Below are 15,717 nucleotides of genomic sequence, written 5' to 3'. Positions count from 1 at the left end.
ACACAGAAAATAAATACATTTTTAATTTGAAATTGCCTTTTAATCTTGCAATTAATTAGTGGAGGTTGTGTATGACTGATAACTACTATTATAATTCAGTTCTACAGACTAGCCCATGCCAAAATACCAACAGATTTATCGTGAAGCACAATAACACGGCAAATAAAATCTAGAATTATAAAGATAGTTTGACATAATATACTGCATGAGAAGTGTCCTAGTGACTTCAAGAAGTCCATGGAACGTGTTTCAACAACTGCTATCCTGAGTCAGGCAGGGTACTAGGCATTATTTCCAGCATTCAGAAACCTGGGCCTGGAGGACTGATGTGAGTTGATAACAACCCAGCGTACATAGAAGCTTCCATGCCCCTTTCTAGGGGGTGAGTTTGTGAACAAACATACATATGCACACACAACACAAATTAAATAAATTTAATTTTTTGAAGAAGTTTCACACACAAAGTCAAGTTGGTGAGTGAGACAGAAGACTCAGACAAGGAACCAAATGGCAAGAGATCTTCAAAGAGACAAAAGAGCATAAATTAGAATAAGAATAAGCAGTAAATAATAAATCTAACACATTTCTCCATATTCCACTAAACTAGTCCTTGCTTTTATTATTTATTTTCATTTTTATTAGTTTTTTTCATGCTACACACATGCATACATATGTACACACACACATTTGGAGGAGGGGAGTTGAGACAGGGTCTCTCTATGCATTCCTGGCTCTCCTAGAACTCACTTTGTAGACACTATGGCCTCCAGTTCATAGTGGTCCTCCTCTGTCTGCCTCACTAGTGTGGGGATTAAAGGTTTAAGCCACCAGATCTGGCTCTTTATACAATATATTTTGATCATGATTTCCCTTCCCCCAACTTCTCCCAGATCCTCTCCTCTTCACTAAACACTCAACATCATGTTCTCTTTCTAAAAATGAAAATCAAAACAAGCAATAAGACAAAAATACCACACAAAGAAACCCCCCAAAAACATGCAGTCTGTTTTATGTGGGCCATTACTCCTGGTCAAGTGGCCTGCTTTGGAATGTAGTTGATAAATTCAGTGACACTCCATTGAAGAACATTGATTTTCCGGGCCTAAGCAGGTATGAATTGCAAATAGCTTCTTCATTAGTGGTGGGACTTTGTGTTGTCCATTTCCCCTTTTCAGTGGTGGAATTTTTGTCTGGCTTGAGTCTGTGCAGGTCTTGTGCATGAATGTCACAGTCTCTGTGAGTTCACGTGTCACTGGTTCTGTTGTGTCTGGAGGAGCTGGAGGACACTGTTTTCTTGGAATCACCCACCACTTCTGGTTCTTACAGTATTTCCACTTCCTCTTCTGCACAGTCTCTGAGCCTTGAGGGGAGGGTTGGATAAAGACATCTCATTTAGGACTGTGTGCGCCAAAGTTTCTCACTCTTTACCCATTGTCCAGTAGTGCGTCTTTGTTAAACCAGTCTGCATTTCTGCAGAAGTTAGAAATAGCCCAACCTCACTTATCTGATAAAGCATAATGTGAAATATATGAAGAATATATGCTTCTTTTCTGGGCATGGTTATGTACTCTTGTAACCCCAGAACTTGAGAGTTAGAGGCAAGAGGGTTAAAGTTAGTTTCAACTATATACTTCCAGGCCTGGACTATGTATCTAAGTCAATTAATCTCTCTCTCATCTCTCTCTCTCTCTCTCTCTCTCTCTCTCTCTCTCTCTCTCTCTCTCTCTCTCTCTCTCATTTTCCTCTCCCTCCCTCCCCCTCTCTCCCATCCTTCCTCTCTCTTCCCCCCTCTCGTGTGTGTGTGTGTGTGTGTGTGTGTGTGTGTGTGTGTGTGTGTTGAGCAAGCATGGTAGCCCATGATTGTATATTTCAGTTCAGGAGGCAGAGGTATGAATATCAGCTCAAATCAAGGACGCTTTGGTCTGTGTAGAGAAGGAGGGAAAAAAATCAATGAGTGACCCATGAAGGAAGAACCTAAGGAGGGTGTTCAAGAGTTCCCTCTATTTCTCATGAGAGAGGCTTAAAATAGAACATTATGTGAAGGAAGTAGATAGAAATAGGTTCCTGACCCATAATCTTGGGAAATGTCTGTCACTTTCAGGTGTGCTGTCTCTGGAAACTGGACCTGGAAATCTTTAAAGTCACCTTTAGGTCTGGCCCAACAATTGTCCTGATCTAGTTTGCCTTGAGGTACAGCAACTTAGATTTTCTCTAGAGAGAAATGTCAAGTAAGGGAATCTAAAAGAAAGATGTGAAGAGGTTGTGCTGTAAACCAGCACACATTGTGTGAGGAAATACAAAGAGTTATGACATGTAAATTGTATGTAATTCAGATTTTATTTCTGAATCAATTTCCTTCTTCCTTTATTGACAAGATTAGGGTTACAGGAGAGGAAGTGGAAACAGAGATCCGGTTGGAAAGGGGAATTTATTACAGGTCCCTTCTGCATCTCTCCTCTAAAGAGAAAGGTCTTGTCTTTTCTGGAGCGTTATCTGTGGGTTCTGTGGTCAGTAGCAGTCCAGCCTCACGTGGCTGTAAAACCCAAGCTGGAAGAGACTTCCTGTATGACATCATTCTCTAAATCCAGACAGACTTTCATATAGGAAAGAAAGACTGGGGAGATGCCTCTGTGGGTCCTGAGTGCTGTACAATTATGAGGACTTGAATCTGTATTCTCAGTATCTACTTAAAATCCAGGCATGACAGTGTGTGTTTGTAATTCCAGCACAACTGACCCAAACACAACACTGAAAATTTAGAACTGTAGAAAGTAGCAGAATAGAGTTGCTGTAAACTGAGAAATAGGAGAGTTGTCTGAACTGGAGAAATAGATGGTGTTAAATGATATTTGAAACCATGGAGATGAATGAAATCATAAAGAAAGTGATTAGCTGTTGAAAAGAAAGGGAGCAGGGACTAAATGCTGGATCGGTTCTCAATCTTCTCGTTAGAGTGTACACCTGAAGTAGAATGCAAATCTATGGGGCCGTCTAGATGGCTCATAGACCAGAGACTTAGCTCTGTTCCCTGGACATCTCAACAAGATTCAAGAGCTTTGGTGCAGAGCCTAAACTCTCTGAATTTATAACAAGCTTGGTATAGAGGCTGCTGGTGTCACACAGTGACCAGAAGGTAGACACAGAGCCCCAAGGCAATGCACCATCTTCATTTATGGTTTCATTCCTGAGGCCAGGGATAATAGCTCATGTCTCAACACCCAACACTAGAAATGGGAGAAAAGAACAGCTGGGACTCCAATGTCCATCTAAGTTTCTGTATTACTTAGTTTTCTCATTATTTTGACAAAAATGCCTTACAGGTGCAACTTAAAAGAAGAATTTGTCTTGTTTCCTGATTTGAGGGTACCATCCTTCATGACAGAGAGTATGGTTGAGCTTATGACAACTGGAGCATGTGGCTGGGATGCCTCAAATCTCAGACGATAGTGAAACAGGAAGTGTGGATGCTGCTTCTCATTTGGCTTTCTTCTTGGGTTGCATCTTCTCACCCTAGTTAATCCTCACAGACACCCAGAATTACATCTCCTAGGGGATTCTAAGTCCAGCCAAGCTGACAAGAGTAACTATCACAGCTACATAGTGGGTTCAAGGCCAACAGGGCATTGTGATGCCTGCCTTTAATCCCAGCACTCAGGAGGCAGGGCAGGCTGATCTCTGAGTTTGATTTTTTTTTTGCCTGAGAAAGAAAGGGAGGACAAATATCATTAGTCCTGAGTTGTGATGTCAAGGGATACACACTGTTTTCTTTTCCTTTGGGTTTAGCTTCAGATGTAAGATACCACAAGCAATTAACACAAGGAAATCCCCTGAATGGTTGCTATCTGAAAGTTCCCTAGACTGATTTCTTCTTGATGCAAATACTGTGATGAGGAAGGGGATCTCAGTTTACTAAGGACGAGTAAATATATCACTGGATGTAAAGTGACACAAGATAATGGGAGTATTTGTCATAGGCCTTGTTGACAGTGGTCTACTGACATACAGATGCTGTGTCTTGTGAAGTTACAAGGACTCAGACAATCGTGAAGAACATTAGAGTGAATGTAGATCCTAGTGTAAGTGAGAGAATTTGTCAGTTAGGGTGGTGTGGTGGTTTGAATAAAAATGGCCTCCATGGGCCCATAGGGAGTTGCGCTATATTAGGAGGTGTGGCTTTGCTGGAGTAGATAGATGTTGCCTTGCTGGAGGAAGTGTGTCACTGTGGGAGCAGACTTTGAGGTCTCAGACACTCAAGAAAGGCCTAGTGGCTCAGTCTTTTCCTGCTCCCTGTGAATCAATGTATAGAACTCTCAGCTCCTTCTCCAGCATCATGCATTACTACATGCCACCCTGCTTCCTGCCATGACATAATGGACTCAACCTCTGAAACTGTAAGCCAGCTCCAGTGAAATGTTTTCCTTTATAAGCGTGGCCATGGTCATAGGGATCTCTTCACAGCCATAGAAACCCTAACTAAGGCAGATGGCAGCTGACACCACTATACTTGCACTCAGGCATTGGAGCATGCCATATACATATACATATACATACATACATACATACATACATACATACATATATATATGGGTCCAATCAACATGGGACTCAACTGGATGGACTGGAGAAGCAAAGAGCTGCTTGACTTCTGAAGCCTACAGTTTGGTGGAACTTCTGTGAGATGCCATTCTCTTTAGAGTTTTGAATCTAGATAGATTTCCATGAAGGAAAGAAAGTAGGAAATATGGGATGAAGAGATAGGTCCACAGTTAAGAGTGCATGCTACTTATATAGTCTTGTTCTCAGCCCCCACATTGGGTGGCTCACACCTACATGAAACTTCATTTCTAGGGATCCAACTCCTCTGGCCTCCATGGGCACCTGCACTCATGTTCGTATACCCCTGAAAAGAATAACACATGACTAAAAGTAAAAATTACTATAAATCTTTTTTTTTTAAAGAAAAAAGTAGGAAGTTTGAGGTTTGGTACAAGGTTGTCGAGCAGAAACATTTCCTCATTATATTACACAGTGACATTAAACAGATTTACTAGTGATTCAGAATCTAAAAGGTCATGGTGGATGTTAAGTGATGACACAAGATTGTTCTTTTTTTGAGTTGGGGGGATTGTTTTTTGAAACAGCCCTAGGTATCCTGGAGCTCACTTTGTAGACCAGGCAGACCTGCCTCTGACTCCTGAGTTCTGGGATTAAAGATTTAGGCCACCAAACACGGCAAGACCCAGGATTGTTCCTATTACTAGGATCTCACTCTGGACTCAATGACTCAATTTAGATTATTAGTTTTTGTGATGCCAAAAAAAAAAAAAGAAAATCAGATTTGCAGAGTAGAGGATGAGAGTAGGCAATGGCCAAAGCAAAGGAATCATTGCACCACTTGGTACTTTTTTACTAAAGCTAGCAGAATTGCTGAGAATGTTTTCACATTGAAGTGGTCGACAGGCCAGTGGTTTGACCCTTACAGGAGGGACAACTGTAAGTCTGTCTTTATCAGAAAACCTTCTGCTATGCAATAAACTCACAAGAAACCAGGAACCAGGTGTAAGTAGTTTTCAATTAAAGGTCTTCCAGGCAATTCAAATTCCACTTCTCCTCTGTCTTAGCTGATGTTTATTGCTGTGTTTATTGCTGTGAAGAGATACCATGACCAGGGCAACTTAGAAAACATTTAATTGGGGGTTTAGAGTTTCAGAGAGTGAGTTCATGGCCATTATGGCAGGAAGCAAGCAAAAAGGCATGGAGTGCTAGCTGACATCTTACATCTAACCCACAAGTTGGAGTCAGAGAGAGATGGGGCAGAAAGAGAGGCAGAGAGAGGGGCGCAGAGAAAGGCTAGGCCTGGTATGGGCCTTTGAAACATCCTAATCCTTATAAAACAACTCTACCAAATAAGGAATCAATATTTAAGCATATGAGTCTATGGGGCCAATCTCATTAAAACCACCAGGTTTAGATAGCTTTTAGCTAAAGGTCTTTCCAGGCAAGTCAGGTGTCTCTTCTCCTCCCAGCCAGAGAGATGACTAAGGTCTCATTTCTGACTAGAAATTAGAGTCTTTCAGTTCCAGTCTTTGTTTAGTTTTTTGGCACATCTACACACACACACACACACACACACACACACACACACACACACACGATGTTTTATTTTATTGTAACAAAGTAACTTGTGCACTTTTAATGTTTAAAACTGAGCATCTTTTGTTCTCTTTCCAGTGAAAAGAAGCAATTACAATGGAGAATGTCAATTCCAAGTAAAAACCTAGGAGTTCTGCTGAGTCTCACATGAAGGGGCAGGGCTCAAGTCATCATTAGGAGAGAATTTTATTTTAAGTGTCATCTTAAAATGAAATGATAGCTGTTAAACAGGACAGTTAAACATGGTGAAGGAGAAGCCATGTGATCACAAAATGTCCACTTAATCCATCCAGGCATCTCAAATCCACCCTTTGCTGACCTTCTGTGCCCACCTTTAATTTTTTTATTAAACAAAAGAAGTACATAGATTAATGTTGGTAAATGCTAACTGTCCATATTCACATGGAGACAGTATAATCTCTGAGCCGATTATGCAGAAAGTAAGAAAAAATGAGCTATAATTCTATACACTACTTTACAGGGCAGAGTAACCCTCCAGCATCTGGCACAGTGAAAGAAACTGAAGGGTTTCCTCCCCCCACAGAGCACAGTGGTGATGTTGATTCCAAAGTCTGGGACAAGAAGAGATAAAAATGAATTTAGAACAGAAAGGAGGAAATTCGTTTTCTATTTTATTTGCTCAAGGTATTTTCCCAAAAACAAAAAAAGTTGAAAACCATGGTGTGGAGGAAAAGAATCTCAAAAATAGGCAAGTGAGCATAATAGGGACAGGGGAGAAATAATTACAACTCTCTTCCAGGGATTGGAGAAAATGAAAAAAGATTGCAATTAATTAGTGTGGGTTTTTTTTTTTGCATTTGCCAGGTCCTTCATCATCATCCTCTCCTTTCTTGTCTTCATCATCACCTTCATCTTCTTTACCTGCATCTCCATCCCCATCTTGAATATCTTCCAGTCCTCTCCTTTCTCCTCTTCCTCCTCCTTCCCATTCTCCTTCATCACCAGTCCTTGGTTTTCTAAGCTGCTGATTATGAGGGAAGGGGGTCCTACTAAAATAACCAGCTACCTAGCAGTCTGGCACATAGCAAAAGAAAAAAGGTCAGTTGTGGGAGTCATAATTTCCGTAACCAGTTCCTAAGCTGCTTTAGATGTGAGTAGTACTGGGGTACAATTAAGATTGTTTTCCCACATGGCATATACTATGTTCATTCATTTAAAGACAAGTCAGGGGCAGGAGAGATGGCTCAGATGTTAAGAGCACTGGCTGCTCTTCCAGAAGTCCTGAGTTCAATTCCCAGAAACCACATGGTGGCTCACAACCATCTATAATGAGATTTGGTGCCCCCTTCTGGTGCATAGGCATATGTGCAGATTGAACACTGTATACACAATAAGTAAATTAAACTTAAAGACCCCAGATTGACAGGTAAGCCTGGAGATGAGACTTGTCTGGGCTGGAGAAATTAATTTGGGAGTGGTGTTAGATAGTATTTAAAACCTTGGTGATGAATAAAATCACCAAAGGAATGTTAATTGTAAATGAGAAAGAGAACAGGACTGATCTTGACCCCTCCAATTCTCAGTAATCTCATCAAAGCACACACCTAGAACAGACTGTGTAGCTCTGGGCACGTGTCTAGAAGGCCCACCCATAGACCAGGGAGACCCTACTTTCCTGTACACAGGAATCCTCTAGACATCTCAACAAGATTCATGAAAAAATTAGGATTTAAAGACACAGGCTTTAATCCTGGCACTCTGGAGAGAGATAGCTGCTTCCTCTCATAGGAACTCTCTGAGTTCAAGGCCAGCTTGGTATTCGTGTATAGCAAGTTCCAAGGTCAACCACAGCTACGTAGTGAGACTGTTTCAACAAACAAACAAGCAAACAAACAAACAAAAAGTTGAAACAAAACCCCCCAAATAAAAACAAAACGAAGATGGAGTCTGGAAAAGAGCCAGGAATCTCTGTGTTTATAACAAAGTGGGGACAGAGATCATGGAAATGCAAGGATGTAGACAAGGAGCCTGTAGGCTATGCATCAGATTCACTTATGGCAGGTAACATGAAAATTCCTGCTGCCAGGAATGGTGGCTCATATATGTAAGTATAACACTCTAGGCTAGGGAAAGAGGATTGCAGGTACTTCAAAACCCATATGGATTTTTATTAATTACTTTTTTTCGTCGTGTGACAAATGATCCAGCCAAGGCAATTTAAAGGAAGAAAGATTTATTCTGTTCCATGATTTAAGAGGGTACAGTCAATCTCAACATAAGGCATGGTGGAGTAGGTGGCAGCAGGGGCATGTGGCTGGGCTTCTTCAAACTTCAGTAGATCAGGACATAGAACATAAAGAGACCTGAGTTTCTCCTGTGCTTGCTTTTATCATTGGCTCAGGGTGAGCCTTCCATCCTTAACACCAGGAAACACTCTTACATGTGTGACCAGAACTGAATCTCCCAGGAGATTCTAAGTCCAGTCAAGTTGACAATGAGGCTCAGCCATCACAGCTACATAGTGAGTTCCAAGCCAGGGCGGGATACAGTGTGAGATGCTGTTAACAGAGAAACAGAACAAGGAAATGTGAGACCTGGGCTACATACTGAGCATCTAAATGAGGGATCTACAAACAGTTCTGAGTATTTTGGAACAAGATTTATGGCCATTGATGTTAGTGGTGAGAACATCATCCATGATGGAAAAGGGTTTTATATGGGTATTCCATTTGGGGGGATGAGAAAGAAAGGGGACAATATACATTATCAGTCCTGAGTTGTCATGGTGACAGGTACATATTGTTTTCCCTCCCCTGAGGTGTGGCCTCAGATAGAAAATACAGAAAGCAAATTACACAGAGTCTCTAACTGACTGCTATCTGAAAATTCCCCAGGCTTCTTTCTTACCTTTAGGTATAAACAATAGAATCCAAATTTTGTATCACTTAAAAACAAAGGACTTTAATGTGTGATATTGAAAGGTTGGTTATTATTTTGTTTTGGAAAAAGCCAATGAGCCGAATCTGAGCATCCACAACTAGGAACAGAATTGACAACAAGCCCATCAACATCAGGTCCCACAAGATCCACTGAGCACAGGAATCACCCACACCTGGAGCTGGTGTCTCTGTGGGGCAGTTTTCCTGCTACTCGTGGAACTGGATGTGCCAGTGTCACCCTTGTCAGATTCACATGTGCAGTTCCAGGTTTTCCCATCTCCGTGGGCTGAGTGAAGGCCCAGCATGAGGTCACTTAACTGGTGGATCTGAGGTCTCCTGTGGTGCCGGCTGCAGGAATGTTTGGGAAAGGGAGAGTGATGGGAGACTTGTTGTCTGTTTCCTATCTCTACACCTAGGTATTCTCTTAATGTGTATGGAGAGTTCAAGAGCTGGTACAAGATGGAAAAGGTTGGTAATACAATGATAAAAGTAGATTCCTGGTGATGTTATCTGAGTAACTACATTGAGGTGTGTTTGGGGGGGAATAGTAGAGATCCAGGATAGAGATCCAGGATAGAGATCCAGGATGTTCTAGATTACTCCTATAGCCCTAGACGTTAGATAATGATAGAGCAACTACTGGGCATGATGGCACACACTTTCATCCTTGTACTTGTGAGGCAGAGACAGCTGAGTCTCTGAGTTTGAGTTCAGTTTGGTCTACACAGTAAGTTCCAGGACAGCCAGGGCTATGTAAAAAGACATTTCCTTAAAATTCTTTTTTCTAGCACACTGAGTCCCAAATTAGGTAAGAACTCACACACAGGTGTGTCTCATAGTAACAAAACAGAAGATGAACACCTTTTCATCTAGGGCTTCAACACTATACAAAACCCTCAGACACTAATCCATTCCCTACCTGCACGTTTCCTCCTCCTCATCACAATGGCAGCCACAGCTCCAGTGACCACAACTCCAAGGAGAACCACACCAACAATCATTCCAATTGTGGGCCAATGAGGGGGCTCTGGGAAGAGAGAGTAGAATTGATAAATCCCACCTCAACACTAATCCTTCTTAGGATTTCCAGAAGGTCACCTTTTTTCTTAACAACAGGCTCTGTGATCACATCCCTCCTTACCCCATCTCAGGGTGAGGGGCTCAGGCAGCCCCTCATGATCCACATGACATGTGTATCTCTGCTCCTCCCCAGGAGGCACCACCACAGCTGCCCACTTCTGGAAGGTGCCATCTCCTGCAGGTCTGGTCTGTATCGCCTCTACGTCCAGATTCTGGTTTCTCCCATCCCTCTGCCAGGACAGGGTGATCTCAGCTGGGTAGAATCCAAGGGCCCAGCACTTCAAGGTGACATCACCTTCAGGTCTAGGGTGACGGGTTACATGTGCCCTGGGAGGATCTGAGGAGAAGAGTTAGAAAATTCAAGCACTTATAATCTTTTTTTTCTGGGGACTTAAGTGGAATTCACATGCCTATCCTGTCAATGCACAGGAGAATCAAGATGGGGAGAGGCAGTTCAAATCCCACAAAGTTGTCTACACTCAGGTACTAGTATAATCTATTTCTTCAAAAAGGAAGATTCCCTAGTTTCCCACCATGACAAGAGAATTTCTGGCCCTGCCTTGGGTGGAGGGATGCGAGAACTCGAGTCAGACCTCCAAAGACATTGGATGTGGGCAGAGAACTCAGCCTCTGGGAGGTCATGGTTCACTGCAGGCTGCAGACCGTAAGGGGTGGCTGTTGGTTATTTCAGGGATGTTCTTATCATCCAAAGAGAACCTAAACTGTCCTGAGAGAAGGGTGAGCTCTTGGAGAGTCACTCTCTGAAGTGGGGTCAGGAAAATCAGAAGCGCTCCTTCCCTTCAGTTTACAAGAGAGCAACAGTAGTTCAGCTGGTGCTGTTTTCCTCCCTCTTTGGAGGCAGGCGCCCTATTTTGAGTGCAGATGGAGGAATTGCTTCTCAGCCCCTTACCTGAGCGCTGCAGAATCTCCTTCCCTAGCTCCAGGTGCCAGAGTAGCCAAGCAAAGCACCAGCCCTCAAAGAAGATCCTCCAGTGTTCTGCTACTTTTTTTGCCTCCCACTCTCGCTGGGTAATCTGAGCTGTGTTGTCGGCCACACTCCAAGTTCTCAGGTCCTCGTTCAGGCTGATGTAATCGCGGCCATCAAAGCCGTGTCTGTTGTGCCCGCGGAGGAAGAGTCTGTCAGGACTCACGTCACAACCAATCAAACACTGGAAGGTATGAGAGCCTGACACCGCCCTGAAAGTTAGCCTGGTCTGCAAGGCCCCACCCACCCACAGAATTTCCACCTGAACTGACCCGGAAACTCGGATTCAGTCTGATGCTCTCCCTGGTCCAGGGTGTCTGCTGTCATGGCAGCCTGGAACCAAACCTAGAACCTGCGACCCGGGGTGTTTTGGCTCGTCCGTGGGGACGTGTAGGGGTCACTCACCGTCATCGCTCTGGTTATAGATCTGGAGTGCAAATCGTAGGTTTTCTCTGGCCGTGTGTGAATAATGTTCCATACCCTTTCTCTCCCACTTCCAATAACTGGCCCCCATCTGCTTCGCCCAAGGCACGCGGGGCTCCACTTTAGTAGCTGCTTCACTGTCGAAGCGCAGGAATTGAGTGTCGTCCACAAAGCCAACGATAAAGACTTGGGGATCTCGGAGACCCTTTACAGATGCGGTGGTGGTTACGAAATACCTCATGGAGTGTGAGCCTGAGGGCAATGCTCAGTGAGACCCTGACCATCCTTCCAGAACCCTGGCCAGGTGTGCTGGCCAGGAGATGATCAGGGCACAGGGCTCAGAAAGCTGGCAGAAAATCTGGGTGGGTGATGAGAAAAGCCTTTTGAGATGCTGCTCAGGCGAGTTGCCCTGGCTTCTCCCAGCAAAGGCTGGATCTCTCCTGATCCGCACTCACCACCAGCTCCACTCAGGGTCTTGGTCCAGGTCAGAGCCTGGAGTAGTGACAGCAGCAGGAGGGTGGCAGGCTGTGCTGCAGCCCCCATCCTTGGTGTCTGGAAAACTTGGAGGCATTGAGACTTTGTTCCCTTTCTGTGGCGTTTATAGCATCGTGGTTTGTGGGGAGATACCACAGTGACTGTGAGTGGCTTTCTCCAGAATTCTGAGGTGCAGTGGGAGTGAGGACATGCGTCTAGATGGAAGGACAGGACAGCTGACACGGGTTGTAAACTACCGAAAGGAATTCTGGGGTGATGAGGGAATTCCCAACCTATGGCTTCCCCACCTCAGACTCCTTGAGGACAAAACCTCAGACCAGGGACTTATGGAGAGCATTTCCTCCTGTAATTGTGCTCTTTGTCACTTCTGTTCTGAGTCCTGTTCAGGAGGTATGTTGAAATTCGGAATGTTTTGGTGCAGTATTTCTCGTCTGTGTTTACACATTGTAAGTACCTCAAAATTTTTGTGGCTTAAATCCGACATATAAACTCCCAACATTAGGAGGCTGTGCTGAGGCAAGTGGTTTGACATGAGTTTAAAGTCAGCTTAAGCTACATGACACTGACATTTTAAAGGAGTTTTATTTGTGTGTGTGTGTGTGTGTGTGTGTGTGTGTGTGTGTGTGTGTGTATCTGTGAGAATGTATGACGCGACATCTGTGAGGATGTCATGAATGACATAAGAGGGAGTCAGTTCCCTAGAACTGGAATTACAGGTGTTAGTGATCTGGGTGCTAGAATCTGAACTAGGGTCATCTACAAGAGCATCGAGCACTCTTAACCAGGGAAGCATCTCTTCAGTCCCTTGATACTTTGACCTAAAAAAAAAATACTTGAGAAGTGAGAATGCTCTTATATTCTCCAAGTGACTAGAGGTGGTAAAGAATGAAGTAATCCCTAATGAATTTTTTCGCAGTCATTCAGTCTAAGGTGTCAACAGATTAACTCACGGTCAAGGACACTACAGTGAATATGGGAAGTAAATCTGAGAAGCATAAAAGTATTTTTGATGTTATGCACCTCTTGTAATTAAGTAACTTCGTGGGTTCTATATAGCCTCAAATGCTATTGGCTTTTGTTAGTCTTGGAGGCACATGGATTATTTCCACTACTCAAGCGGCTGAGGCAGGAGGGCTTCCAGGATTTGAGGAACAGACTGAACTGCATCATTTGTGTGTGTGTGTGTGAGAGGAAAAGAATGCAGAATGTCATGGAATAGTAAATGAGTTTTTTTGTTTTTTAGAGAACGTAGGTGCTCTTGTAGAACCTGTGAATGGCTCTGTTTAGCCCAGAGAACACATGAGTTTGAAAATTGTTTTCTTTTGGAACAATGGATGGGACTAAAGTAGATGATATGGTGTGTAGCAAAGATCTGTCCCGGATGCTGGCAGGCTTCTTCCCGTAGAGGTGGAGTTTCTTTTTCTATTTTATTTTGCTCAAGGTATTTTTCCAAAAAAAGTTGAAAACCATAGTGTTGAGATAGGATTCTCAAAAATAGGCCAGTGAACACAAGAGGAACAGGGGAGAAATAACTATAATTCATTCCTAGAGATTGGAGATAATAAAAAAAAGAAAAAGAAAAATATTGGAATTGGTTGGTGTTCTTTTTTATTTGCCATCTTCTTCATCCTCCTCTCCTTTTTTCTTCATCATCACCTTCATCTTCTTCACCTGCATCTCCATCCCCATCTTGAATATCTTCCAGTTCTCTTCTTTCTCCTCCTCCTCCTTCTTCCCATTCTCCTTCTTCATGCGTTCTTGATTTTCTAAGCTGCTGATTATGAGGGAAGGGGGTCCTCATAAAATAACTAGTACCTACAAGTCTGGCACATGATAAGAGAAGTTGTGGCAGTCATAATTTTTGTAACCAGTTCCTAATCTGCTTTAGATGTGAGTAGTACTGGGGTATAATTAAGATTGTTTTCCCACATGGCATATACTATATTCTCTCTTTTAAAGGCAAGTCAGGGGCAGGAGAGATGGCTCAGAGGTTAAGAGCAATGGCTGCTTTCCCAGAGGTCCTGAGTTCAATTCCCAGCAACCACGTGGTGGCTCAAAGCCATCTGTAATGAGATTTGATGCCCTCTTCTGGTGTGCAGGCATACATGCAGATTGAACACTGTATACACAATAAGTAAATTAAACTTAAAGGCAAATCAGTTTCTCTTCCACTGACCTACTTTTTATAACACCTGTAAACATTTAATAAAGCAAACTCTGTGGTTCACACAACAAGGGGAGTCAGATTCTTTGATAGAGTTTTGCTGTTGTGCCAGGCCTAGTGTCTCACACCTCTAATGTCTGCACTCAGGAGCCTGAGACAGGAAGACTGTGGGGAGTTTCAGGGCATCTGTACTACACAGTAAGAAACTGGAGCAGGAGTTTTAACTCAGCAGAGTGCTTGCCTGTCATGGACGACCTGGGTTTGACCACCATCCCATAAAACTTGGTGTGGTGGTGCAAACTCAGTAATCAGGAAGAAGAAGAAGCAGGGGCTATGGAAATGATTCAGTAGTTAAGAGCACTTGGAGAGTGCTCCCACACCCATGTTGAGTGGCTTATAACCATCTCTAGGGACTCCAAGGATCCAAGAATCTGGACATTAAGGGCATTTTCAGAGGTGTGTACATACTCACACAGAGATATACACAAATACACATAAATGCAAAGTAAATACATCTTATTATCTTCTATTTCCCTCCTCTTTGTTTTATTATGATTCAGACAATCAATGCTTAAGGCTAAGCTTAAGCATATTATATTGTAGTGATATCTTGTTTATACTCGAACAAGTAAAGCTTGCCAGAAGACCAGAGACTGAAGCTAGCCACCAGTTTACCATAGAAGTCTGTACAGACAGGAGACAGGAAGTGATAGTGCTGGGCTGAGAGAGAGGAAGTGATAAATCAGGGTGGGGCAGACACACAAGTCTACAAATTCAGCTTCACAGACTGTGTTTCAAAAACAAAGAAAACACCAAAACCATCATTCTGGGTGAGAACTGAGTGAATTTGTGGGCAGCAAGCAAGACAATGGAGGAAGCAATTGGAAATTCATTTAGTAGTTTAGGCAAAGGACACAGGTTACTTTTCTTTAGGGTGTGAGCAGAGAAACAGTGCCAAGAAATTGAATGTTGAATTCATTTAAAACATGGACATTACAATATTTCCTACTCAATTAAATGTGGAATATAAAATGTAGTAAAGATGATACCAAAAATTTAGTATTGTACAAGTAGCAGAAAAGATTTGCTGTCTGCAGTCAGGGAAATACACATAAAGCCCCCCCCCCCAGATACACAGTTGGGACAGAAAAGCCTGGAGATGAGACTTGTCTGGGCTAGAGAAATTTATTTGGGAGTGGTGTTGGATGGTATTTAAAACGTTGGTGATGAATAAAATCACCTAGGAATGTTGATTGTAAATGAGAAAGAGAACAGGACTGATCTTGACCCCTCCAATTCTCAGTGATCTCATCAAAGCACACACCTAGAACAGACAGTGCAGCTCTGGGCACGTGTTTAGAAGATACATAGACCAGGAGACCCTACTTTCCTGTACACAGAAATCCTCTGTAAATCTCAACAAGAACAAAAGCCAGACTTGATGACACAGGCTTTAATCCCGGCACTCCGGACAAAGATAGCTTCCTCCTCTCATAGGAACTCTCTGAGTTCAAGGC

At 43.0% G+C, this 15,717-nt stretch overlaps 1 protein-coding gene across 1 annotated transcript; it reads right to left on the bottom strand.

The window, feature by feature from the left end:
• Positions 1 to 8,330: 8,330 nt before the first annotated feature.
• On the bottom strand, positions 8,331 to 13,788 carry LOC101829498 (HLA class I histocompatibility antigen, alpha chain F). Its single transcript, XM_040732515.1, has 7 exons — positions 13,693 to 13,788; positions 11,997 to 12,033; positions 11,524 to 11,805; positions 11,044 to 11,319; positions 10,195 to 10,470; positions 9,973 to 10,080; positions 8,331 to 8,672 (listed from the first exon to the last, which is right to left on the bottom strand). Exons 1-7 carry the CDS (start codon positions 13,786 to 13,788, stop codon positions 8,629 to 8,631), a joined length of 1,119 nt encoding a protein of 372 aa, XP_040588449.1. The 3' UTR covers positions 8,331 to 8,628.
• Positions 13,789 to 15,717: the final 1,929 nt, after the last annotated feature.

The sequence above is a fragment of the Mesocricetus auratus genome, unplaced genomic scaffold, assembly GCF_017639785.1.
Source record: "Mesocricetus auratus isolate SY011 unplaced genomic scaffold, BCM_Maur_2.0 Super-Scaffold_100027, whole genome shotgun sequence".
Classification (NCBI taxonomy): domain Eukaryota; kingdom Metazoa; phylum Chordata; class Mammalia; order Rodentia; family Cricetidae; genus Mesocricetus; species Mesocricetus auratus.
Note: the sequence above shows the minus strand (reverse complement) of the source record. Positions and strands in the feature narration are given on the sequence as shown.

Excerpts from the sequence above, each read along its gene's own strand:
- LOC101829498 (XM_040732515.1), bottom strand. The coding sequence starts at position 13,788 with ATGAAGAAGGAGAATGGGAAGAAGGAGGAGGAGGAGAAAGAAGAGAAC. Across the intron at positions 11,806-11,996 it reads GACCCTGAGTGGAGCTGGTG|CATTGCCCTCAGGCTCACAC; the intron begins GTGAGTGCGGAT and ends GGTCTCACTGAG. Across the intron at positions 8,673-9,972 it reads GAGGAGGAGGAAACGTGCAG|CATCTCACACTGTATCCCGC; the intron begins GTAGGGAATGGA and ends CTCTGTTAACAG.